Source organism: Limanda limanda, chromosome 21 (genome assembly GCF_963576545.1).
Source record: "Limanda limanda chromosome 21, fLimLim1.1, whole genome shotgun sequence".
In the NCBI taxonomy this organism is placed as follows: domain Eukaryota; kingdom Metazoa; phylum Chordata; class Actinopteri; order Pleuronectiformes; family Pleuronectidae; genus Limanda; species Limanda limanda.
The window spans coordinates 13,507,297-13,532,870 of NC_083656.1; the positions used below are offsets into that span (position 1 = coordinate 13,507,297).

The 25,574-nt window shown below is 42.5% G+C and overlaps 3 protein-coding genes across 3 annotated transcripts; all 3 read right to left on the bottom strand.

The window, feature by feature from the left end:
* Positions 1 to 1,541: 1,541 nt before the first annotated feature.
* On the bottom strand, positions 1,542 to 3,793 carry pvalb9 (parvalbumin 9). The gene is made up of 4 exons (XM_061094975.1): positions 3,733 to 3,793; positions 3,153 to 3,285; positions 2,438 to 2,547; positions 1,542 to 1,567 (listed from the first exon to the last, which is right to left on the bottom strand). The coding sequence occupies exons 1-4, from the start codon at positions 3,791 to 3,793 to the stop codon at positions 1,542 to 1,544; spliced, it is 330 nt and encodes a 109-aa protein (XP_060950958.1).
* Positions 3,794 to 7,926: 4,133 nt separating this feature from the next.
* Positions 7,927 to 9,251, bottom strand: pvalb3 (parvalbumin 3). The gene is made up of 4 exons (XM_061094946.1): positions 9,191 to 9,251; positions 8,568 to 8,700; positions 8,055 to 8,164; positions 7,927 to 7,952 (listed from the first exon to the last, which is right to left on the bottom strand). The coding sequence occupies exons 1-4, from the start codon at positions 9,249 to 9,251 to the stop codon at positions 7,927 to 7,929; spliced, it is 330 nt and encodes a 109-aa protein (XP_060950929.1).
* Positions 9,252 to 13,270: 4,019 nt separating this feature from the next.
* On the bottom strand, positions 13,271 to 14,536 carry LOC133027819 (parvalbumin, thymic-like). Its single transcript, XM_061094962.1, has 4 exons — positions 14,476 to 14,536; positions 14,202 to 14,334; positions 13,923 to 14,032; positions 13,271 to 13,313 (listed from the first exon to the last, which is right to left on the bottom strand). The coding sequence occupies exons 1-4, from the start codon at positions 14,534 to 14,536 to the stop codon at positions 13,285 to 13,287; spliced, it is 333 nt and encodes a 110-aa protein (XP_060950945.1). The 3' UTR covers positions 13,271 to 13,284.
* Between the last annotated feature and the right edge of the window lie 11,038 nt (positions 14,537 to 25,574).

Consider the following 25,574-nt stretch of genomic DNA (forward strand, 5'->3'; position numbering starts at 1 on the left):
CATTCAGACAGATGATAAAAGAAAGATCACAATAAGGCACAAAATTATAATAAACTAAAATGTTTTTAACATAGAGTTTCTACTGACAAACACTGTGGTTTTTTGGGGTTTTTGTTTTAGTTACCAATTTGAAAATGCCTCAAACCTGTTTTTGCTTGACTTTGTAGGTAACCTTAAAATAATCTTTCGTCATCCTCTTTTTGCCTTGACTCTAAAGACATCTGTGCTCTCTGTTATTCAGTGTCTTCTTCCTTTCAAGGTTTCAAATCATAATCCAGTTAAAAGATAAAGATTTTTTTTCAGTTTCATTTGTCCTGACAGCATCTCCTTCCTCCCCAGGGTTATTCAAAGCTGCACGCAGGGAAATGTTGGGGGTTGTCCAGAGCCCAGGGAACTCTGGCCATCGCTCTCTCTCAGCGTACAAAGATAACCCATGTGACGCTGGACCACGTCCCGAGCTACAACTCGACCGCCGGCTGCATTGACGCCGCGCCCAAAGACTTTGAGATTTATGTGAGTTCTCCCAGAGGTCCTGTCACTTTTAAACATTGGGGTAGAAAAAGTTGTATTCTAAGTCGTCACCACGCTGACCCTGTTATTCCTCTCGTTCAGGGGATGAAAAACTCTTCAGATAGAGGAACTCAGCTGGGGACTTTTACCTTTGAAGAGTTTGGAGAGACCACACAGACATTCGAGCTGACTGTAAGTTCAATCCATCAAATCCAAATAGACAAAGACACTTTGACATTTACAGGAAGACAGAACAAGACCCATACTACTTCCTGTTAGACGAGGACTAGTATGTGGCTCTACCATGGATGAAAGTGAGGTCAAAGCTGAAAACTGTGTGAAGTTTTTAATGTCAGAATACAATAATGTTTACATCTTAACTGTACTCTTAAACTGTCTTCTTGGTCACTCTCTATTCTCCTCTTTTCACCCATTTCCCCGGTTCTAGAACACAACCAGTGAGGGCTACAAAATTGTGGAGCTGCATGTCCTCAGTAACTGGGGCCAACCTGAATCCACGTGCCTTTACGGCTTCCGTGTGCACGGACAAAAGAGTTCCCCTGATGGCAACCGGAATGAAAATAAGTTTTCCTTGCCCTCTGTATCTGTCGTTTTCTCCATGAGCTACTCCAACCCTCTCAGCTTTATGGTGTCTGTCATGCTCTTTTTCTCTCCCTCATTCTCTATAGGGCTGTCCTTCCATTTCTCTCTTTTCTCTATCATCCCTACTATATCAGTTCGATTTGTTAATGTCATGTAGTGGCAATCTCTCTTTGCCCCCCCCCCCCCTCCTCTACACACACACAAAGCCAATTGCTTACTTTCATTGCTATGACAAAGAAATAACAAGAGATAGGCATAAAGATGTATGTTTCCACGTGTTTATTTATCTCATTCATTGTCAAGGATGGGATGTGCACAGACAAGAACACATGGACCAACACAGTGGAGAAACTAATATAAAGCCTCTTGTGTTTAAATGGTACATTTTTTAAACAGTTACATAATTGAGCTCCTTTCGTCTGCAAAACTCAGGACAGGACCATCGTCTGGAATTCTAGAAAAGAACAAACCATGTTGAGAAAGGCCTTAATTCGTCCCCTAAACAAAAACCTCATGCAAAGTATATACATGTGCAGTTGACACTGGGACCTTTGATTAACCTTTAACTGGGCTAAGAGTGAAAAATAAACAAACACAGACAAATAATCTTTTTTTTGGGATCGTCCAAAACAATGATCCTTTTATGTAAGGCAGCTGAGCCCAGATATTGCTTTGTAAGTAGATGATGGGCAAATCTGGGACAAGCATGGAGGTCATGACTTCACGCATATGTTTCCTATTCTGACCAACCTGAAGAAACAGGGCTATAAAAAAAAAAGTGTCTAAATTAAAATGGCTTGATTATTACCTCTACCATGAAGGTTATCGTTTCATTTTTATTCAATTTTGGCCTGCATATGTACAAAGGGGCGAATTCACAATTTGTGTTCTCCTTCCTTGCAACATTTTCACTGATTTCTTAGGGGAAAATTGATGGATCTTGATGAAATAAGAATCAGAAGTGTTAAATAGACTGATATTTATAAGGGCGTGCAATTTGGTGCAGATCCTAATAAAAATCCAGATCTAGTGAATTTAAATTTCATATGAGATGGTTTCATATGAGAAATGCTGGACCTTGAGGGGAGATATGTGCTTGACTAAGGGAAATTCTGGTTTGGTCAAAAAGTCTTAACTGCATGATACAAATTCCTATAATCAGAGTCTGAATAAAAACTTAATAATGGCAACAAAGCGTTTTCCCAGCAGGTTTAAAATTATGTAAATTGCGCCCTGAGCCACCGAGATTTAATCCAACCACTGAGATAATTTCTGCCTCGACTGACAGTTTAAAAAAATACAATTCGAGAAATCAGATACTGACCCTCTGCTCCAATTCTGCCGTCACTGTCATCATCAGCAGCTGAAATGAAGCTCTTGGTTTCTGCCTCGGTCAGTGTTCGCGCCCCCGGGAAGAACCGCTGCAGGAAGTACCTAAAGACACACACACAGACACACACACACACACACACACACACACACACACACACACACACACACACACACACACACACACACACACACACACACACACACACACACACACACACACACACACACACAGACACACACACACACACACACACACACACACAGATGAAGACGACATTTACTCCCTGTACTTTTTGAGTGGACTTCTTACTGACATATGCAGAGATGCATTTAAACCCTCTTACCCCCCCCCCCCCCCCCCCCAAGGTGAATTACATAACACAAAAACTGCCCAGAGTGGATTATTACGAGACGGCTGCTGCCATCCCAATAATGCGACTGTGTATTACTATACTAAATCTCTCTTTCCTTCTGCCAGACACACACAAGCACACAAACCTTAGACTTAACCTTGTAGCTCATATGAAAATTGGGGTTTCAAGATTACTTTCAAAGCCGTTTTTTTGGCAAGAATAAGCGATCAGGGTTTCGTTGGATGTTCGGTGACTGCACGTATGAATTAATGACAGTATCAGCATCACTGTGTATACTGTGTATGCCTGAAGAGGAGCTGAGGAACGGGGATGTGTCAGGGTCGTGTCACACACTTGAGCTCGGACTCCTCAATGAAGCCGCTCTTGTCCTCGTCGAGGATCTGGAAGACATCTTTGACCTCCTGGGGCGTCTTCGAGGTCAGGCCACACAGCTGGAAGAACTTCTTGTAGGAGAATGAGTCCGCAGCTGGAAACACGTAACATAAACACACAACAAACACAGAACGCAGACAAGAATTTGGTTAAAATCTGCCCGAGGAGCTTTGTCGGGTTTGGGAGAGGTGGAGATCAAAGTGTCACATGGCTTCAGGTGGGACATTTTTCACCTCAGTTTTTTTATTGTTTTATTTATCTCTTAAGGCCAGCAGACACATGTCTTTTCAAATTCATATTTCATCACTGTTCAGTTCAGGCTGGAGAGGTGATTATGCATTTTTTCAATAGCAGAGTCAGTGAATGCAACAGAGAGCAGTTTCTTTTATCAGCTGCAGATCAGGATTATTGTGCATTTTAGCAAAATTATGCACCAGTGAAGTTACAGTTTTTGATCCCCTTAAAGTATTATCCTAAAGTTCAAATCAAATCTGTTGAGACGATTTGAGTGTGTCTGTGTCTGTGTGTGTTAAACCGCAACCTTGGCAGTCCTTGACAGCACTTTCAATGGCATCAGCTGAAAGGATGGAGGTGAGCGACATGTTGGTCCTGTAGGGCAAAAGAAAAGCTTAGTATTTTTTTCTCTCTCTCTCTCTCTCTCTCTCTCTCTCTCTCTCTCTCTCTCTCTCTCTCTCTCTCTCTCTCTCTCTCTCTCTCTCTCTCTCTCTCTCTCTCTCTCTCTCTCTCTCTCTCTCTCTCTCTCTCTCAATCTCTCTCTCTCTCTGTATCTCTCTCTCTCTTTCACACACACAGATACACACACAAAAAACTCACTCCAGTTGTCATACCACACTGGATTAATGTTGATTTAGCATTTGTTCAGTTATTATGAGCCCATAAAAACTAGGTATTGTTTGTAATTATTAAATTTGCTCGAGATGTCAGGAAAAAACCATTCACCATGCAGCCTCTACTGCTATCCACACATTATATCTTATGTATTCCGGTACAAAGTATTCCAATGTTCTTATTCTTTTGGAAAATAAATACGAAATACATTTTTATATCTTCATTTTCTTTATTACTACAAACTCCTTTTTGCTAATGCTTTCCTGTGAATGATTTTTACTTTGGCTGAATAAACAGTGTGACACTACACATCTTGAATCTGGGAATCTTGAATCTAACTAATCATGCTATGATGTTGTGATCCACTCTTGACTCATTGTGCTCCTGATCCAATTTCCCCAGGCAGCCTCTTAATTACCGTAAACTCTTGATTGGCCTGGTCGGGCTGTGCAAGATGTAATTGGTAATTAGGGATTGTAGAGAAGTTGGCGCTGGTGCTAGATTTGATCTTATGAAGAGCGTTTTTAGTGTCATTATTTTTTTGAACTCTCCGATAAACAAAACTAGTGCAAATACCGCCTCCCCAGTGAATTGCAATTTAATATTTTAACAGCAAGATAAATACAAAAAACATTCTCCATTGTTCTCAAATTATTGTAAAAAATAAAATAAAATTTAACTTTTTAGAAATTTAAGAACAGTCCTTAAAAGTCTGCTGAGTACTACAGATCAACTTTTAGGCCTCCTTTAGTTTTAGGACATTCCCTTAAAGCTTGATGAGATAAAATATTATCTTGCATTTTTCATGACATTTAAAAAAATCCTTTTATAGGACTGTTTTTTAGTTTATATAGGATTAGTTTAAATTAGTGACTATTATAGTGACACATTATAAACACATTATTGACCTATCGGCTTGAGAGCAGTTTCTATCTGCTCAAAAAGTCCTCTAATTTGAATTTGATTTGTTTGTTTGGTAGAAATAAAAATGTTCTGCCAATAGTTTGACAAATGATTTCAGATGAAATGTCACCATTTCTAAAACTACATAGATAGTTCCATCTGGCTCCACTGCCTGACCCCTGTGCAGCTGTGGGACTCACCGCTGTTGGCTCGGCGTCCTGTCCGTCCGGGTCCAAAGCAGCAGCAGGAGGATGATAAGGCTTTGTGGTGGCCGCTGAAAAGCTGCGCCGCTCTTATATACCGCACACTGAGCTGGATGCGTCGACAGATGCTTGAATTTCCAACCTGAGTGAGGATCAAATTTTCCCTTGCAGCCTGCCCCCTCCTTCTCAGTATCCTCACCTGCCCAGTTCACCTTGACTGTTTATATCTGTTTGTATATGCACCCCCCGCCTGTCTGTTATCCTTGCAGTCATAACTGTTTTGTCCAATCATCCGTTCCCCGTCTTCACTCCCTCCGGCCCTTGCAGGTGCATGTGAGAGCTTATAGACATCTCAAATTTAATCAACCCTTCCATCCTATAACTCTTTGGTTTTAGTGAGTAATCTCCCAAATTCACGACCACAGCGAGCAGCCGGTGCTCACGACTCACCAGGGATATTGTGAAAGAGTGACTTCAAGCACTGGCAGTAAGAATAAGGCCTCAACAAAAAAAATAATACCTCACTGTCCAACTGCTTTTTATTTACACATACGCCTGCTGAAAAGATCGAAAGAGAGCGATTGTGTACATTTGACTTAGGCTAAGGAAAACATGTGCAGAAGTAGTTTGAACAACGACAGGGAGTAAGAAATGTGTCTGTGTCTTTTTTGTGAAGAAGAAATGGAAGTTCAAACAAAGTCAAATACTGTACAGAAAAAAGTCAAGCATCTACATTTAAATTGGAAATGATTTCTAAGAAGTAGTTTTCAAAACATTATGACAAAGCAATGTAAGGAGGCTTGATAATTTTAGATTTTAGATAGCTAGATAGATAAATAGCTAGATAGCTAGCTAGCTAGCTAGCTAGATAGATAGATAGATAGATAGATAGATAGATAGATAGATAGATAGATAGATAGATAGATAGATAGATAGATAGATAGATAGATAGATAGATAGATAGATAGATAGATAGATAGATAGATAGATAGATAGATAGATAGATAGATAGATAGATAGATAGATAGATAGATAGATAGATAGATAGATAGATAGATAGATAGATAGATAGATAGATAGATAGATAGATAGATAGATAGATAGATAGATAGATAGATAGATAGATAGATAGATAGATAGATAGATAGATAGATAGATAAATAGATAGATAGACAGATAGATAGATGATGGATGGATGGATGGATGCATGGATTGATCGATGGATATGTCTTGTCACTTACAACTGCATACATCTTGTCTGCATTGTTCATTCTGTAAAATAAAAATAAAAAAAATGTTTGCAAAGTATTTGATGTCATGCAGGGTTTCATCTGGAAATGCTGAGACACACCTGACTCTCTCTACAGTGAAGGCCAGGGCAGGGTGGAGGTTGTTCACCTGGTCACCATGGCAACTGTCCACTCTGATCTGATGGGTTTGTTGTAGAGGGAAACCTCTCAAACCACCTGACACAGCAGCGTCTCTGGCAATCAAGTCAGCACTAATGGCATTAGCAGAGAGACAGACGTGTAACGAGAACCAAGGGAACACTGTCACATGTCACTACTCTTCAGGGGAACCTCTGATTTAACACTTTGTGACAGACGATGTTTTTGAGTCGTCTCACATCTACTTGAACCGAATCAACTCATCTGAAGTTCAGAAAATAAAACCTGTTCTAGATTTAACCCTCCATATTTGCGTTGTCAAACCATCAGGTATGTCAAATCCTTGTAAGGTGTTGACAGCATAGACTGTATACGGTTGGCAGGTGGAAGGCGCCACCTTGTGGCTCTTGTGACTCAATGTAAGGTGTGGCAGGGGGGCTGGATGAACGGATTAAAACATACAGTATGTCGACTAGCATTACATCATTTGGTCAAAGTGAACATTTTCAAAGGCTAGGAAAAATAGCCAAAGAGTTTTACAAATGGAATGTAAAATTCATAATTAACCCTAGAATGACACTCAGTAGAGCGCACATCTCCAACAAGACCAAACAGGCCCTCATGGAACAATTGACTAGAATCCAGATTTTAGTTTGCATGTTACAGTGACTCATCATTTAGAGGAGGGCTTGCCACAAAGTTGATTAGCGGCCAGGGCCCCCATTGGGAAGAGAGGAGGTCTATCAAAAATGACTATGATGATTTTTTTTTAAAGGTTAGAGATTGAATTAAAGTATATTTCCCAGAGGTTAGCCAGATTGAGGATCAGAGAGGTCCTGGGAGCATCAATTGCATTTTAGAGTCTCGGGCTCATGTAGCCTTGCCGTTACCTGATGTGTTTTAAAATAAAATTCTGTGCTATTCAACAACCAGGTAAAGAGATGCATTGTTCAGGAGCCATTGGATAAAAGCTTTCTTTAGTTTGAGCATCAAAGACCACAGACAGACTTGCGTTATTGAAAAAGAACCTTTATTGTTGTCTCATCGTCCGTCCGTTTCCCATAAAAGTGCATCATCACAGACTCACAGTTGGCAAAACTAACATAGTAAAACGACGACAGAAGTGAGTGAGAGAGAGAGTGAGAGAGAGAGAGAAAGAGAAAGACAGAAAGAGAGAGAACCTCGCTATACACCTCGTCCGGTACATTCATCCAGGACAGCAACAGTCAGAGAGAGTAAGATGTGGGGAGGGCGGGGGTGAAAGGTCGTGTGTATAAAAGTGGTATGGAGAGTTGAGAGAGAGAGTGAGAGGGAAGAGTTGAATAGAGGAGGATCATGTCTTGGCTCAAGTTGTTCCTTTAGAGTAATGAAGTAAGATGTCGTTTAGGTTATTCACTGCTTGACCATTGCGGCGAACTCTGCAGGGGGAGACAGAGAGAGAGAGAGGGATGTGAGTTTGAGGGTGTTCCAGATAGAGCTAATTTGAAAGAAAAACAATTCAGAGGAAAAAAACAACTCACCATCAACTCCAATCTTGCCATCACCATCAGAGTCACCGGCTGCGAGGAACTTCTTGGTCTCAGCGTCGCTCAGAGCTCTGGCGCCTGCGGAGAAGTTCTGCAGGAACAGCCTGGAGAGGGTGATAGGAGAGAAGTAGGTTAGGATCAATGCGTTTGAACAGATTTAACTTGATAAAAGTTGCATTTGTTTTGCATGGTAATTACTGGTTCTAAAGAGGTTGAGTTTTTTTTTATCATCTTTGCATTTTTCTAAATGATCAGTCACAGGATCCTTATTTTTTTTAAATCTTCTCAAATATGATATGCACTTGATTTGGCTCCAAGATTCATGCTCTGCTCCTTCTGATTGGCTTGGAGAGAGCACAAGGAGAGAGCAGGCGTAGAGTTACTCCCTGAGGAGAACACCCTGTGGCCCTGCATTGCTCTGACTGGCATCATTCTGAATTCACTGAGTAAGATGATCCCCTTTTCCCCCTAAGGAGCTTGATTTGAAATCGAAGAGGAGGTGCTTACTTCAGCTCGTCCTCCTCAATGAAGTCGCTCTTGTCCTGGTCAATGACCGCGAAGGCTTTCTTGATGTCATCAGCAGACTTGGCGGACAGGCCGACCTTTGCGAAGAAGACCTTGTGGTCGAAAGAGCCTTCAGCTGAGATGAGAGAACAGAGAGAACAGAGAGAGAGAGGGAGAGAGGGATAGAGAAAGGGAGAGAGAGAGAGTGAGAGAGAGAGGGGGGAGAGAGAAGATCGTATCAGACATCCAAGATGAATCACATGCAAAGAGAAATGTACTCTGCAGCTTCATTGCCTCTCTTCTACAAGGCCCCTGAAGAGGCCCTGTCCTGTAAGTAGTCACTCAATGGCAATACTAACTAGTGGGAAATTACATAAATGTACGACTTATTGAATCAGGAATTGTGCATGGATGATTGTGATTATGTTCTTTCTGTTTTCCGGGGATACAGCATTACCGTTTCAAGTCTGCAGCAAATCATTCCTCTACTGTCTTTACGGACCCCAAAATGGTCAATTAAGAATTCAGGTACTTTTCTGCTGCTGGGCAGATTTGTTTAAGTGTATGACTTCTGTTGCATGTGTAGCTATCGCCTAGTATTTCCTAACTAATAAAACAAGACTTACCAGAGCAAGCTGCGAGGGCTGCAGTGATGTTAGCTGCGACGAGACCGGCTGCCAGAGACATGTTTAACTGAGGGAGGAGAGAGCAGAGGACATGTCATCAGTTCAGCTGCAGCAAATCACACAGGATGATACATTTCTACTTTGCATTTCTCTTATCTTCTCTTCCTCACTGCACATTAGACACAGTGTAAAGTGTAATCATCACTATGCCATGCAATTCATCTCATAGTTCCTCCCTTTGAGTATTCCAAGGCACAAATGACCAGAAAAAGTAGTCCGATTTTTTTCTCTCCCGAAACCAAGCCTTCCGAGGCAAAAGACCAAATATCCTTTGCTGCTGTGGTTTTTTTGGCAAATAGATTTTTTTTCTCCATTTGGATCCTCAGTGAGTCCAAAGCCCTGAGCCTGTGCCGGTCAGAATCTGTCCCTCTGTGGGCCCTTTCCTCGCTTGTATCCCGTCGCATGAAGTTAAAGCCCTGAACCACTCGGTCCTGGCTAAAGGTTTGCAGCTCCTCAGTGAAACTCACCTTCGGGGGGGTTGGCTCTAAGGTTAGAGTGAAAGTTGCTTGAGATGAATCGGCTCACTGCAGTGGACCCTTCTGCCTCTCGCTCCAGCTTATATACCATCCCCAGCCCGAAATATGATGCATAGGCTATGTAATGGACACTGTGTGCGAAGCAGTGAAAGCAGTTGCTCAAAAAATGTGTCCAGTAGACAGAGCTGTTCTATTTATATCTACATAAATGAAGATGCTTAAATGGTAGGCCAAGAGTAGGCCTATGCGAAAGAGCTTGATATTGCATTGGGCTAATAATATACGCTGCTGATTTGGGTGAAATGTACTCTGTGGGCCGAGTCATTCTGATCTGCTAAACTCTGCAGAGCCCCACAGAGTGAATGAGATAAACTTTGACATTGTGTTTGGCTGTGAATACAAATGGTCACACAGGCTAAGCTGGTTTGTAATTTATTACGGGAGATTATTTTATTAAGGGTCAGGTTTGTGCAGCAATAACTCTTGTGACTCTTTTGCCTCGTCACTGTGAATTTGGTTTCCACAGGGAGAGGATTAAACACTGTCACATTGTTTCTAGCATTATAAATGTCCCTTTTACTATGATTCCTGTGATGACAGCTAAAATATATTGTCATGTTTCATTCGATTTAAACTTACAAAATGAGTCTTTTCTGCCATGACACTTCCGAATAAAGAAATTATGAATAAAACACAGCGTACGTTTTTCTGCATATGGATCCTATGGCAAAGCTACTACAGCATAATCACCACTTAGGAGTAATGACACACTCGTGCCCTATACCGTGCAGTTTGGTGAAAATGAGCCTGTGCATAATTGGCATGCATAAAATGTGTGAAATAACTTTGCAGACATTCCACTGTCAGAAAAATCTAGTTGTTGTGATTGATTCTCATGGGCGATAACGATGTGTTGTGTTTTTGTCTATTTGTTATATTTGACTCAACTTCATTGCAGCATTGGTGAACATGAGACTGTAAGACACTTATTTCCAACACTGGAATAGTATAATATAATAGTGATATCAAATAAAACACAAATCTGCATGGAGGGGAAGGATTTGAGTGGTTGAATTCCTAATGATCTTGTACTTACATGCAGCTGAGGAACTACTGTCAGATTTCATTTTATTCTATATATTTTTATTTTACTTTGCGGGACTTCTGAAACCCTATCAGATTATTTCTCTTTATGGTGCTGGAGCCGTTGGAGATGCTATTTTAGGAAACACCGAAAGTTGATTATGTTACATCTTCATCTCAACACCTCAGTGTGGCACCGTCTGGTTGCGTTATAATACACAAGTTCTCACATTACTCTGAACAATTGAATCAAATGAGTAACTGGTTCAGGGGTCTTCCCATGCCCATGTCTGATTCTTCGCAGGCTGTTATGTGCCTGTTATACATCAGGCGGCAGTATTGAGATGATCCTCCAATGTTACAGCAGCAAGAGTCAACGTAGGCATCGGTGAGGGATAATAAGTAACATGCAATACTTAATTGTAAGGAAATATAATAAATATAGAAAAAATATGACTGGAATAAAAACTAATATGTAAAAACAAGAAAAATATGTGCAGTGTGAGAATGTGTAAAGTGAATGGATTGCAGCTGAACCATTGTATTGCACAGACAGAATGATTATTGCACAGTTAAGGGAGTTAGACCAGAGTTGAAGTGATAATGGATGTGAGAAATATTTTATTTTGACTGGGCACACCATTTTGCTAAAGCCAAGCTTCATCAACTTCACAAACAATTGTTCTAAATTAACCGACCAATAAATAAATCACATTTTTCACTTCCTTCACCTCAATGTTTTCATGTGTGTTCTCCCCCCCAGTCAGAGAGAAAAAGTTCTGGCATTTTTTGTTTCATGTTCTTCACGTCAAATCTTATTTAAAGTGGTGAAAAAATGATCTTTAGCCTTTAACATTTGCTGTGGTCAAATGAGGTCTCTCACCTCGAATGACCACAGATACCATAACTATTTCTGCCCTTCTTCAATATCAGGCTTAAATTACAAATATCTCACAGCGGGGATGAAACCAATTGAGCCCGGCTATGATGGTCTGTAACTGGAGAGAGTAAGGAAATCGCTCGCCCATCATATTCTGAGCTTTATTCCTAAAATACACATTTGTAAAACATTTATAGGATATTAAGAAAGATAAACTCAGCTATACCATCACCTAAGAAAAAGTACATTCTAAGCTATAAGATTTTTCCTCTGTGAGCCAGTTTATGCCGGGGAATTAACGACTTGTCTCTAACCCTCCACCTGAGAGAAGAAGTTTCTTCCTTCGTGCTGCAGCAGAAATAGAAATGACCCATATTCCCCCTGTCCCTCTGCCCCGGGCCAACAGAGCAGTCTCTGACCATCTGAGAGAATTTATTGCAGATAAATGTGCCTCACAGACAGAAGTCCTGTAAATGTTCCGGCCCCGGAAACTCTATCCCGTCCCACAGCTCCACTGCTGGGTCACTGGAAGTACATCGCCTCCCCAGGCCGGGCCTGCAGTGCTGACGCTCTGCCCAGACACCTGGTCCTCCTATCGACCCCAATCCCTGTCTGCCAGAGCTGGACATGATCCAAAAGTCTGTGCCAGGCTGATCCAAAACTCTGTCTGTGCTAACCGCAATCACACCGGGACTAATTCCTAGCCAGCTCGGTGGTCAGGACCCCCGGTGCCAAAAAAACTGGTACATTGATCCAGCGAATACTGTACTGATGTCATTCACTACTAGAGCAGGTTAAACAACTTGACTGTGGGAAAATGTGACGCAAAAACATTTGATTTATGAAGTTGATTGAAACCTATAATGTGATGAAAGAGATTTAGATCCACTGTGAGCTTGTCTAATTATATATCTGGGTCCCGACTCTCAATTTAAAGTTGTACGGTGTATAAATCATGAAATTGTCTTGTAACTTTTATTTTTATTCTATTCAGGTATTTGAATAAAGTGGGATAAATGTTGTGTGCATGTTGTCTGAGTGTAAACACATAGTTCACACCTTAGTGAGGTAAGCAAGGTCGCCAGAATGACAAACACTTCATTAAGTTGTTTGTGGTTGCTATGTTACTTATTGCTCCTGGAGAGACCACAGTGCCTGGAACAGCTGGACCTCTCCCACTCAAGTGCTCAACATAACGTCATTATATTAATACATTTATTATTGTTATCATTATTATTTTTAGCAGTAGTAGTAGTAGTAGTAGTAGTAGTAGTAGTAGTGGTTTTAACACGAGATGTTTAGAAGATGCTTTTGCTTGGATTAAGAAGAAAGACACAGATTAATATTCAATGGTGAGAATTTATTGTTTATTGGTAAACTCTACTGGCAGGGTAAGACACATAGCAGAGAGGCAAGGTTTCATTTGAGTTTTAAAGGTTCAGTCACTTTATTACATTGTTTTTCATTTAATCTATGACATATTTGATTGTATGGCTCTAAAAACATAGGATCCCTGGATGAGTCCATGTGATGATGGAAAAAAAAAGCTCCATCCTGAGATCATCACCATAATCACTGAAGAGATGGTGCAGGCTTTATGAAGACTTGACCAGTGCTGAAAACTCTGCAACAGAAAAAATAAAAACTGGATTTGAGACATTTGTCTTTTTTTACACACTAGTTAGGTATAACCAACTTCCTGCATCAATATACAATCACAAACATACTGAGGTGTGTGACTGGCAGTGACACTGTAGGAGGCCATTGTTGTACCTCCACTTCAGTTGCCAGGCAACAAAGTGAAAAGCTAGCATAAGGATGAGAGTGTTGATAGGAGATGAAGGTACGGCTTTCGATTCCCCCTCAACAGGTACATTTATAAGAAGACTCTAATCTCTAATCTGTGTTGTTTAAGTTTCCCCCAATTCCTACCTTTGTAATAAAATAAAAGTTTTTAATAAAATCAGTAGAACATACCACTGAGTGAAATAAAGGATCGTTTTTAAAATAAAAATTGGGAGTGAATACTTATCTGATGAGTTAATTCAGCTCAGAGCATACATTTGAGAAGTGCTTCAAACTTTAAATGTCAAGCATCATGACGAATGTGTCTCATTCTTTGACCTAATCTACCTCTCAGCCTGTAGGACACGCTGTCGGCTCCTTTTTCCTTCTCCTGACAAAGAGAACACAATGCAACACCTGCAGTCAAGTGCCCATCGGACCTGCGTACCTTCCCAGCCGATCTTCCCGTCTCCATCGGAGTCTCCCTCCTGGAGAAAGGCTCTGGTCTCGGCTACGGTCAGGTGCCTCGCTCCTTTGGCGAAATTCTGCAGGAACAGTCTGGCGACACCACAGTGAGAGAACATCAACAACAAAAAAATGCATCTCACACAGACACACAATGCAGAAAGTCTTGTCCTTTCCCTTTACCAGGAAACTACAACGTGACACAAGAGACTGAACAAGACGTGTGCATATTCAAATACAGGATATTTATATAAAACTCAACTGTAACTCATCCTGTTCTATGAAGCCACTTTTGTCCTGGTCCAAAATCTTGAAGACCTTCTCGATATCAGCTGGAGTTTTCTTGGATAAACCCACTGTTTTGAAAAACATCTTCGAGCTAAAAGAATCCTTTGCTGGAAGTGAAAGCACAGACAAAACTTGATTGGATCCAATGAAATGTGGCAACAAAGGCCCCAAATCCTGGTGCAAGAGGAATACATGTCAGAGGGCAACCAAATACATCATTTATAGGAAAAACACAATCATCTCCTCACCTTTACAAGCATAAATGGCCGAAGTGATGTCTGAAGCTGCCAGGAAGTCGGTTATGGCCATGATGGTGCAGAGTGGGATGTGGTGGATGCTGCAGCCTGGTGTGATATACGGTCACTGATGGTCAGAGAGATACAACTAGTGACGGTTAATAGGCTTCACCCGCCCCCCCGGTGTCAGAAACCACCAGCGTCCTTCTGTCTGCTGTCACCTGCAGCTGACCACTCGAGCCATTGTGTTTGTGTCTGTCTGTGTGTGTGTGTGTGTGTGTGTGTGAAGGGACAGAGTGCCTTGACATTACACAACTTTTAAAGAGTCGTTCATCCAGGTCAGAGGTTATTGTGTATTTAACTCTACTTAAATTGACCTCTGTCAGGTTGCGTCTGTCTGTACACACCATTGCAGCCAGTGAGGTTATATTTGGTGCATCTGAAGTGACCCTGGCTGGCCCACGTATCCTTTTTTCACTAAAGTCCCCATCCACAGTGGTGGCCTGCCGGCGGTCGTCCCTGGCCGTGTTTCCGCAGGCTGTAAACATCCTGTTATTATGGCCTCTGTCACTTTCAGGCTGCGCTCCGTGGAGCTGTGTCCACTTACAGTCAAGCTACATTTAGCATGTAAAGCCCTTTGTTCTCAAATGAGTGTGTGAGTGCTTATTGTTTAAAGATAAACATGTTATACTGTGTCGGTTTATGGAGAAAAACACACTCACACACTTTGAAGTTTTTGAAGTGTTCATCACAATGAGGATTTTGTGTATTTTGACTAGGTGTAGTTTTCTCTGGACCTTTTGTTTGAGGGATCCCTCAGATGTGGCTCCCTCTGAGGTTTCTACGTATTTTTTCCTTCAGTAAATACGTTTTTTTTGGTAATTTTTCCTCACACTTTTTGAGGGTAACGGACAGAGCATGTCGCGCCTAATAGCCCTATGAGAACTTGTGATTCATGAATATGGGCTATAAAAATAAAGTTGGATTGATTGATTTTTCTGTTCTAGTGAGTCATTGATTTAGAGCATTAAAACTAAAAAATGTTTGTTGCTAGCTAGGTTTGTGTGTTCATTTAAATAGATATGATGACCAATCGCACGCGAACACACTCACACACTTATTATGTTATTCAGAGTTCATCATAATGAGGATTACGTGTACTTTGATAGGTGCTCTAGCATGTGTAGAAGGGTTATCCCTTAGTCTTCCCATTTACCTTTGACCAGGCCTACTCCCACGACAACGCCTATATTCTCTGTAGTGTAGCTATCACTTTCCATATGAGGAAAACGGCGACAGGCAACCAGAGAGCTAATCCATTTGACTTTTTGAGCATGAGGAATCTCTCCTGGACTCCATGACATTTGGAAACTGATAGCTCATTAGTCACGACTTAACTGTCCTGGGGTAAATGCCAAACATCAGGACCACTTAATGTCAAATTTGAAACCCTTCAAACATTTTTTATTTTTTAACATTTTTAAAATTAAAAAAATACTGCCAAGGTCAACATCCACTAGTAACATACGTTTTTCACCGATGGGACTCACCTGCTGAGGAATTCTTACACTTGCAGGTGCTTTGGCCACTTATTACACAGGAAACGGAGTGTGGCCAGTTTGGCCTGCTGACACTATCTCTCCACACCACATCTGTCCCCTTTGTGTAATTGAATTGCAGTCCATTGGATTTCATGCTGACTTTATCCTGCTTGCTGTTGTCATTTGATAAGCAGTGTTTTCCACTGTTTCGGCTCACAGACCTTTTTATAGCTCCCACAAGTGAGAGGGTCACACCGGCCTCACCAGGCAGCACGTGTGGGCCCAAGGCCTGGCCAGAGTGACGTGGGCCCGGCTTCCTCAGGATGGACTGCAGTGAGGCCTGCAGCAACCAGAGAGGCAGAGGAACGACAAAAACATCCTCTGTTACCCCTCACGTACTCTGCCTCGTCCCTTTCCACGGTCTGGTGCTTGTTTTCAGGAAGACCAGGCTTCCTGCGTGATGGAGCAGTGGATGAGAGGAGGAAGAGGGGGATGGAGACAGGGAGGAAAAGACAGACACAGAGAAAGATGGATAGGGATGAGGTGACGGTCTTTTTGCACGTAGTGATTTGGGGGAGTTTGCTCTCTGAACAGGCACGAGCAGCTCTAGGCGAGTCTGAACAGGGAGGATTACTGCAGATCAACATAGAAAGAAAACTTTTTTTGTCTCTTGCACCTGAGAAAAGTGTTGTCCCATGTCAGCAAACTTACCAGGGAGTGGCCTGATGCTGCGATTGGGTCAAGCTGAAAATAAATCCTGCATTTTGTGAGTATAACATATCCGATTCTGGACTTTGGACCTAGATCTGGATCTTTGCACCATCACCTGGTTGAAATACAAATTTTCCCATTTCATTCTTCAGTCGACTCAACCAGCACATGACCTAGAAACCGGCAGAGGTAAGTTTTACCCAAACAGATAGAGGTAGGTTGCAGTTTACTCAAATTAAAGGGCATTTTGTATTCTGTTTGCACTGCACACATTCTTGTTTCATTTGTGTATCTATGAGACTTTGACAGACGCATCCACACATTTTGATGGGATTTTATCGTTAATTCATAATTATTTATGAGTATTTATAAACAACCATAAATATTGATGGGATCTAGAGTTGGGTCACACACGTTTCATTGTAGAAAATCGTCTGTATCCAGCAAAGTTTCATCATTCCTTCACATTGAACAGCCTCTCAATTTACCGCTGTCTTTTGTGCACATAGACTCGGCCATAAACCTTAAAATTAAACATTTGTCCTCTTCATCATTTGACAGGTTCATTCATTTCCAAAAGCAGTCCATTGTCCTCATACTTTTCTTTTCTTTTCTTCCGATTTGGTCTTCTGCACTTATGTCAAAGATGTTGGCATTTGCCTAATCCAAGTTGTCTTCTATATCAAATCATTGTCTTTTGGAACGTTGTGTTCATAATGCGAGGATGAGAAATGTTCTCAAACAGCTAGATCTTCACAAACATGTCTTTGAATGGGCCATATATGAGAACACCCTTATTGTGTCGGATGTTCCTGCATTGACCTTTAACCTTTCCTGCGTTGACAGGATAATGTACGATATGTCTAGAGCAGCGCGTGTCAGATTTCAGGCAGTCACGCTGAGTTTAGACGCTTTACAATGGCAGCCATTTTAATTCGGACAAATCATTATTGCCAGATTCGACTTAATGTCCTGCCGCATGCTGAACTAAACCTTTAAGTCCCTCTGTAATGTCTGACACGTTTGGCTTCTCAGGCCAACAGACACAAACACACACACAGACAAACAGAGGGAGAAGACAGACCCTGTTCATGCATGAAGCCAGAGGAAGATGGCTGCTCCTCCTCTCTCCAGTTACTGCTTCTTCTATTTCTATCTGCCCGGCTGTGGTGTGGACATGCCAGTGACGCTCTCAAATTCAGCCAAGACACCCTGTCCAGCACACACCTTAAGCTCCACCCACCACCTACCCATGGTCTTTGCCAAGAGTTTGTACTCACTCTTCCTTCTTGGGACCCGCGAAGCGTAAACACATGGTTGCACTCATTGTGTCAGTGCACCCATGTGTTCCTGTGTGATTGTCACTGTTCTTCCTGCTCTGCTCAGGACTGGATTTCTGCACTAAAACTATCAAGACAGAACTTGAGAAATCAGAAATTTCTCCCTCATGATACTTCAACTGTAATTTGATCACTCTGACACTTGAGCAATATGTCCCAGAGAGAAAAATATATTCACTGGGTTCATAGACTGTACATAAAGATGGACGACGTTTCCACAAGTCCATCTCGGCTGCCAATTATGATGATTCACCCTGATTTTAATGCATCAAATAACTAATTAAAACCAAACACCAGTGTGATAAACCTATTATTTATAAAATGATGTGTATTTTGACTTTTCAGTTTGATCCATGTCCAATCTGCTTACATGGAGGAGGCTGGGTTTATGACCAATACTGCAGCTAGCCACCAGGTGGCCCTCAAAACACTTTGGCTTCACTCTTGGTGAGCAGTCATGTCGTCCATGGCAGCGTTCCGATCCAGGAAGTGCAAGTCCATCTTTATGGAAAAAACATAGACGTATTAGCTACTAACTTTTGGCTCTCAATCAGTAGCTGAAAACACAGTTTCATCTACTTAACTGCTAACCAAAACAGCTTAGCATGAAGACAGTAAACAGTGGAAATCTGGGAAATAGTTAGCCTAGCTGACACACGCAGACACAAGAGAAATATGGCTAAGAAATCATCCATAAAACATCACATTTGATATTTAGCATAAATTATTTGAGGGTTTTTGAATATTGCGAATTTACGCTAATTAATTTGGCCAAAAAATTATAATGCTGCAAATGTCAGGAAAAGACATTTTCAATAATATAAGTGCTTTCACGATGCAGCTTTAAGGGGACACCAGCAACGATCTACTGCTGGTGGCGTGTTAGAGTCTGGAGGAAAGTTGATCCTCCTCATCCTGCGAGATTAACTGCACAGATGAGATGGTTGTTAAATGCACTGCGATCGAGCCGTTTCCATGCCCCAAGTTTCCTGGCCGCTCTATTTCTCATCTGTTTGCTCCGTAACTAAGGGACAAACCTGACTCAATACATTTTTGACTTAAATCTGGTTGCTGCTGTGCAACTGGATCGGGGACGGATGAATACCAGCCAGCTTAAGCTGCAAGTGAGGGATTTGTACCGAGATGCAGGAGGGGGAGGAGGGTTATGGGTTTGAGGGGTGGGAAGTCAGGGACTCCCTCTGTCCTTTCTGAGGAGGGGAGGGTGGGAGCGGGCAGCAAAGATAGTGGTGTCACACAGAAAGGCTGTGGCTGTATTTATACATTTTTGGGATGTATTTCCTTACTGGTATAGACTCTTTACAAGAAAAGAACCTGAAGGATTTGATATGAAAGAACACTCTCTTGTTTCACGTTCCTGTAGTATGAGGCAGTGTGATATACAGTACCCTGGGCAGGGTTTGATTCCCAAATAAAGATAAATGTATATAGTTCACTGCCACAGGCCACTGTCAACCTCATCACATGGAAGATTATACGCTGAAACTGATCTGCTCTTATCTGATATGTTTGTGTGTGTGTGTGAGTGTGTGTGTGTGTGTGTGTGTGTGTGTGTGTGTGTGTGTGTGTGTGTGTGTGTGTGTGTGTGTGTGTGTGTGTGTGTGTAAGTGAGAGCTCTGTCAACGAGCCCTCAATCTCAGCGCCTCCATAAACACCCTAAACCAGTCGAGGAGACCCACAGCTGTCTCAGCCCCAGCATGCACCAGTGTGTGTGAGAGCCCATGTGAGCGCGTTCGTACAGGTCAGAGGTCACAGTCACACTTGCCTACACTTTCCCCCCCTCGAGTCTATTGCCTGCAAGCACTCCTGACATTTCAAGTGAATTCCTCCTCAATTTTATGTGTCTCTCTGTGTGTGTGTGTGTGTGTGTTAACTTTACGTTACTGCTGAAATATCTCTTTTGGTTACACTGCTTAACCTCTCTGTCAGCTGCGGTTTGATACAGGTCGGGTGTGGTAAGTGATTGCACCCACTGCTCATTCTTTAAATGTCCTTTAAATACATTAAGTGACAGACAGGCACAGGCCTCTCACCACTACTTCGTCTTCCTCTTCTTCTTCTTCTATATTCAGTTTATTGGCATATGATAACCATCGTCTAGGTACGTTACTGCCACCCACTTCTCTTTTCCCTTGTCGTCAATACATGACTGATATAGTGGGAGTTTAGGGATAAAAGCCATTTCTTGCCTCTGGTGCATGCTCACAACTGTTGCAGCTGTTTTCACGGAGAAAAATTACAGATAATTGCAAGACGTTTAATGTTACTTTATTTATCACTGTTACAGTTATGCCTTTGCGTTCTAACAAGGATCACCGTGAGTGATCGTGTGTGAAATCCTCATCCGCGTTGGCCCTGCTGAGGCGAAACCCTCACTCTGCTGCCCTCCAGTGGTAAGCAGCTGCAATGACACGTTGAAGAGAAGGCTGTAACTCAAGAACATGGAGGTGGAGCTAAACAAGTCATTTGTCCCAGAGATGACAGATCCGCCCATACTCATACTTAGGTCCAGCAACCCTTAGCAACACTGTTAATAGATACTTTTTTGGGGTGCAGGCATTGATTCAGATATTTTGCTGGTTTTCACATTTAACATTTAATATATTATATGTAATGTAACTTGATAACAATTAAACGTTTTAGGTGAAATATGAAAATAAACGTATTTACACTCAAAATGTTACAACTGAAAATATGAATGAATGAATTAAACTTATAAGCTTTTAAGTGCGCATCATCTTTCTTATCGACAAGACTCCTCCTGTTTCCTTCTGGTTGCACACACACACACACACACACACACACACACACACACACACACACACACACACACACACACACACACACACACACAATTCTCTTAATATGGCAGCGCCCTTTGCAGCAGCGGTGCCAATTCCGGCAGGCACTGTTCCCAGGTCTGGACTGGGGAAGAGCAGGTGTATACTGCTGTCAACAGAGGCTCATAAATACTCAGCTACTGATCTGAGATGGATTACACAATTCTGTCATCATATTAAAGACCCTCTGTCAGCAAACACTTTTAAGACCCTGTAATCTCCCGCCAGAGAGAAAAGTCTTCCCTCCCTTTCAAAGGGACTTCACGGCGCGGCTCGCTGTTGTGTTGCTGATCTGTAACAAGTTAGTCGCTCATTTCATCACCACAGGCAGAGCTCCACTGCACCCTGGCTCGTGTCGTTGTAATTTCCAAAGCTGCAAACAAAGTCCCCCCGGCTTCTGTTACACGTTAACGATAGAGCACCTTATTTTCATTGCTGCAGAAGCCACACACCTTGACCGAATGTGTACATACCAGGGACATATTTGCAGCTCTGCATGTTGTTATTCTAGTGTCACAGTTACCCCACCCCCCCCCCCCTCGCTAAGCCACTGTCCCCTGCAGCAGCGAGACCCTGCCGTGTCCAAATAAAGGCTGTAAACAGTGCTACAAGCGTCTTGACTGGATGCTTCTTTTCCCCCATATTACCCATAGTGCTTTGCTGTGGCCCATTCCCCTGGCGTGGGACAGCGACTTTGGAGACGGGATCCTCACACATGCTTCTCTCCAAGCATTGAGCATGGTGTATCCGACATGCTCAGAATAAGCCCAATGAGCTCCAATTACCCCCCTCTCACAGATTGTTAGGTGTCACTTGCCGTCTGCCGGCTGGATACGATGATTCTGCTCCCACAGTGTAAAAGGATAGTTGCACAGTTCTTTTGGCATATACCGTGCACGTTACCGGTCAATCGGAGCAGGGAGACACAGCAGGCCGCCGACCAATTAATTTGAAGTGTCGCCTCAGCGCTACGGCTTGTTCTCACCTTCTATAGCACAACAGACACATTCTTGTTACTGGTTCACCTGCTGGGGCCCGAGGTCAGGTTTCCCAGTAGGCCGCAGGGAATTACGGAGCCGAGCCATATCTCTGTTGCCATGAAGAGAAAGTGGAGGTCGCTTTCAGCATGCCTTTGGCTAAAGACGCACAGCAGATGAGAGAAGAAAATACAGCCCGTGCTTTACCTTGCTTTACTAAACTGTATCAGATAATAAAACACAACTTATAGTCTTTCTCAGTTTCTTCCCAGTCAGGCTGAGGAAACCTATGATGTATGTGAAACCTAAGATGTATCCCTCATACATTTGACATTCAGATACACAAGTTGTGAAGCTATCAGATTATGAGAATCTCAGCCGGGGACGCATCAATCATGACTCCAATGTGAAAATAGAATGGGAAATAGGCCGGAACGGCGCACATTTTGTTCCAGCTGAAGGCTTTCAGTTCGGCGGCTGTATCACATCCTTGTGTGTTCTGCCCCGTCCAGTGAAAAAACAGTTGACTATGCAAAAACACTGTACTACAAGCAGTCAGGAGTCAGGGTGCCCTCGCTGACCCAATATGGGTCGATAGGTACAGGTTGCCGGGCGACACGATCCAGCAGAGGACGACTGAGTGGGAATGAAGAGAGGGGGAGGGAGGAAGTTGAGAAAAAGCTAAATGAAGACAGGATTTCTGGATTTAAACACCGTCTGTCCATCTCTGTGTCTCTTTTCTTACATCTCTATCCTCTCCACTTCACCTCCTTTCTTTCCTATCCACTCTCAGTGGATGCAGAGATGGACTGAATGGTGACGCTGTCGCCTCCTGGGAACAACATCATGATGCTGCCCGGGTGTGTAAAGCAGAACTCCAGCATCAGTGATTTTGTTGCCAGGGGGAGGACTGTATCAGCAGGAATTCCCATAATACTGGTGAGAAGTTAGGTCATAAAAACGACTGCGGTAATGATGATGAATAAATGGTTATGACAAAGCCCTATGAGACGAATTGTGATTTGTGAATATGGGCTATACAAATAAAATTTGATTGATTGATTGATTGACAGTACAACAGACAGCAGCAGCAGAAATGGACGAACATGCACAGCAGCAGTAGGACAGTAATAGTAGTGGATATGTTTTTAGAAGTAGTAGTGTTGTATATTCATTTCCATCCATAAAAGTTATAATAACATCAGTGGTTCTCTGATGTTTCTTAGCCAAATTTAAAAAGACTTATTACCAGATAAGTTGTTTCTTTTTCACAGAACAAGCCGAAGAGCACTGCTGCAGTGCTGCCACAACCTGCTATTCTGCTTGCAGCCTCTAGAGAGAGCTAATGTTCACCTTTGCAAGTGGTGAGATCATGAGCAAAAAAATACTGTACATTTGAAGGGCTTCCTAGCATTTAACCCACAAATAATTAAACATATACACAAGTAAAAAAAAAGTGTCTTCAGTTTGGACACTAGTCAGATCAAGTTAATTCAGAAAAACTCCGGCAGTTGACAAATACTCGTGGTAGACGGAATGTGAAACATAAAATATAGTATAGTAAAATACAATACAATTAAATAAATTTCCCTTGTGTTCTCTAATAGCTTTTTGGTGTCCTCAGGTCCTCACTTCGACCGAAGGGCAACAATCAATGGATAAAAGGTAGATATTCCAAAACCGGGTCGAGTACTGCGAACGTACAATCACCTTTATTACAACTTGACCTCGACCAGGGAACATGGAGAGGTGAGAGATGCTGTCTCTCTTCCAGGTACCATCAGTTCAGGGGTATTCAGCTGCAACATGAATCTTCACCACCAGATGTCACTAAATTCTACACACTGAACCCTTTAAAAAGGTGGTCTGGTTTCGTGATAAACTATTCATTTAAACCACATCAAACCGAGCTACTGTATGTTGACATTAGGTTTAAACGGCAAAGTCATGCAATCATTTGTCAATTTTCCTGGTATTTGTTTAACATATTCTCTCTATATTTGGTTAAAATTATCAAGATTATTGAGCAGTAACAGTTACCTATGTGTGACAGTGGTTTCCACATTGTAGCTGTTACTCTGTGTCAGAAGGACGGCTGTGTTCCATTAGAGCAGATAAGTTATTGATCTGCGTCTCTCACTCTGCTGCTGCACGTGTGCTCTCTCTGTCCTTTCTGCGTCCTCACATCTCTCCCTTTTATCCTCACCCTCCTTCACTCCTCTTTCATCTCTCCTTACCTCCATGTATACACTCCCCTTATTTCATTTCGTCCTGCATTATTTCCCTCCCTGCCCTTCAGATCCCCCCCCCCCCCACCTCCTTCTGTCTTTTTCTATGCATCCCTCTCTCCTCTCTTTACGTCCATATAGGTTCAGCTCCAGTCTCCCGGTGCCCTTGCTTTCTGTCGTGCGGTTCAAAGCCACGGGGGGGAATGAGTGGGGCTCACAGAGTGCAAGGTAGGAGGAGAAATGTGCCGGTGTCATGCATGCATGGTGCAGATGCCGGGCGATTAAGCGTGTTGCAACACATTTTGCAGCATTATGATGCAGCACGATTTCGAAGCAACGCATACGGGTTTTTGACCACGTTCTTCTCTTTGTTGCTACAGAGTTCGAACACTCCGGGGGTGGAGTCGTTCTGGTGGTTTCACTGGATGGTGTGAACTGGCTTCACAGAAAGAGATGCAGTGACAGAGGAAGGACAAAACGGTATAATTTTGATTTTGGGTTAATGTGATTGTGTGACCTTGTGGACACGCTGAAGGTTTGTTGTGTTTGTGTCACTCCTTCTGAATGTGTGTCTGTCCCCTGAGCCCCTCCACCTGTTACAAAGTTAGGTGTTAATTTACCTGAAATAGGGCAGATTACAGGCTTTGTGGCCTACTGCATGTGTGTGTGTGTGTTTACATGAGTGTGTGAAACCGTACAGTGGTGTGTGTGTGTGTGTGTGTGTGTGTCCTCTTACATCCTTTACGTCACTGCTGCTGTGAGTCAGCCCCTCTCGTCCTTTCCTGAGTCACAGTTGCTTGGTTACTGCAGAGCGGTGAAAGTTTCCTATTGCGTCTTTGTCTCCACAGATGGATGAGCCCCGATATTTATTCAAGCTCAGGAGTGAGAGGCCAAATAATGTATGTGTTTGTGTGCAAGCGTGCGTTTGTGTGTGTGTGTGTGAGTGTCCTGTTTTGTCGGCAAATCAGTTTCAGTACATCCTGTTGTTAACAGAATGTGAAGGGCTGTCTGTGCACTGCCGCTGACCTATGAAAATATCTGGTGGGTTAAAGGGAGACTTGGAAATGGAATTATGTTCCCATGTGAGAGGAAATCATCTTTGCACAATGCCTACATATCCTATTAGGTCAACGTGCCCCAACTGTGTGTTTAATTAATTGTGTTGAAAGGGTCGCTCCATGTTACAGACACCATAACCCAAAGGTCGCAGGTGCAGTCTCTGTTCCAGACAACACACCGTTATCAACCAAGTTCCCATGGGCCGAGCATTTTACTCTCATATCAAGCATCTAGCTACCATGGGTATAATATTTAGCAAAGCTTGTATTGGCTAAATATAAACTGCGTCTCAATTCAGAAGCTGTATCCTTCTGACGACCCGGTCAACGCAGCTGACCGTGGCTGTATCCTCCAAAATGAGACCGTTACCAGCTTGTCCTGCCTGGTTGACTAAAAA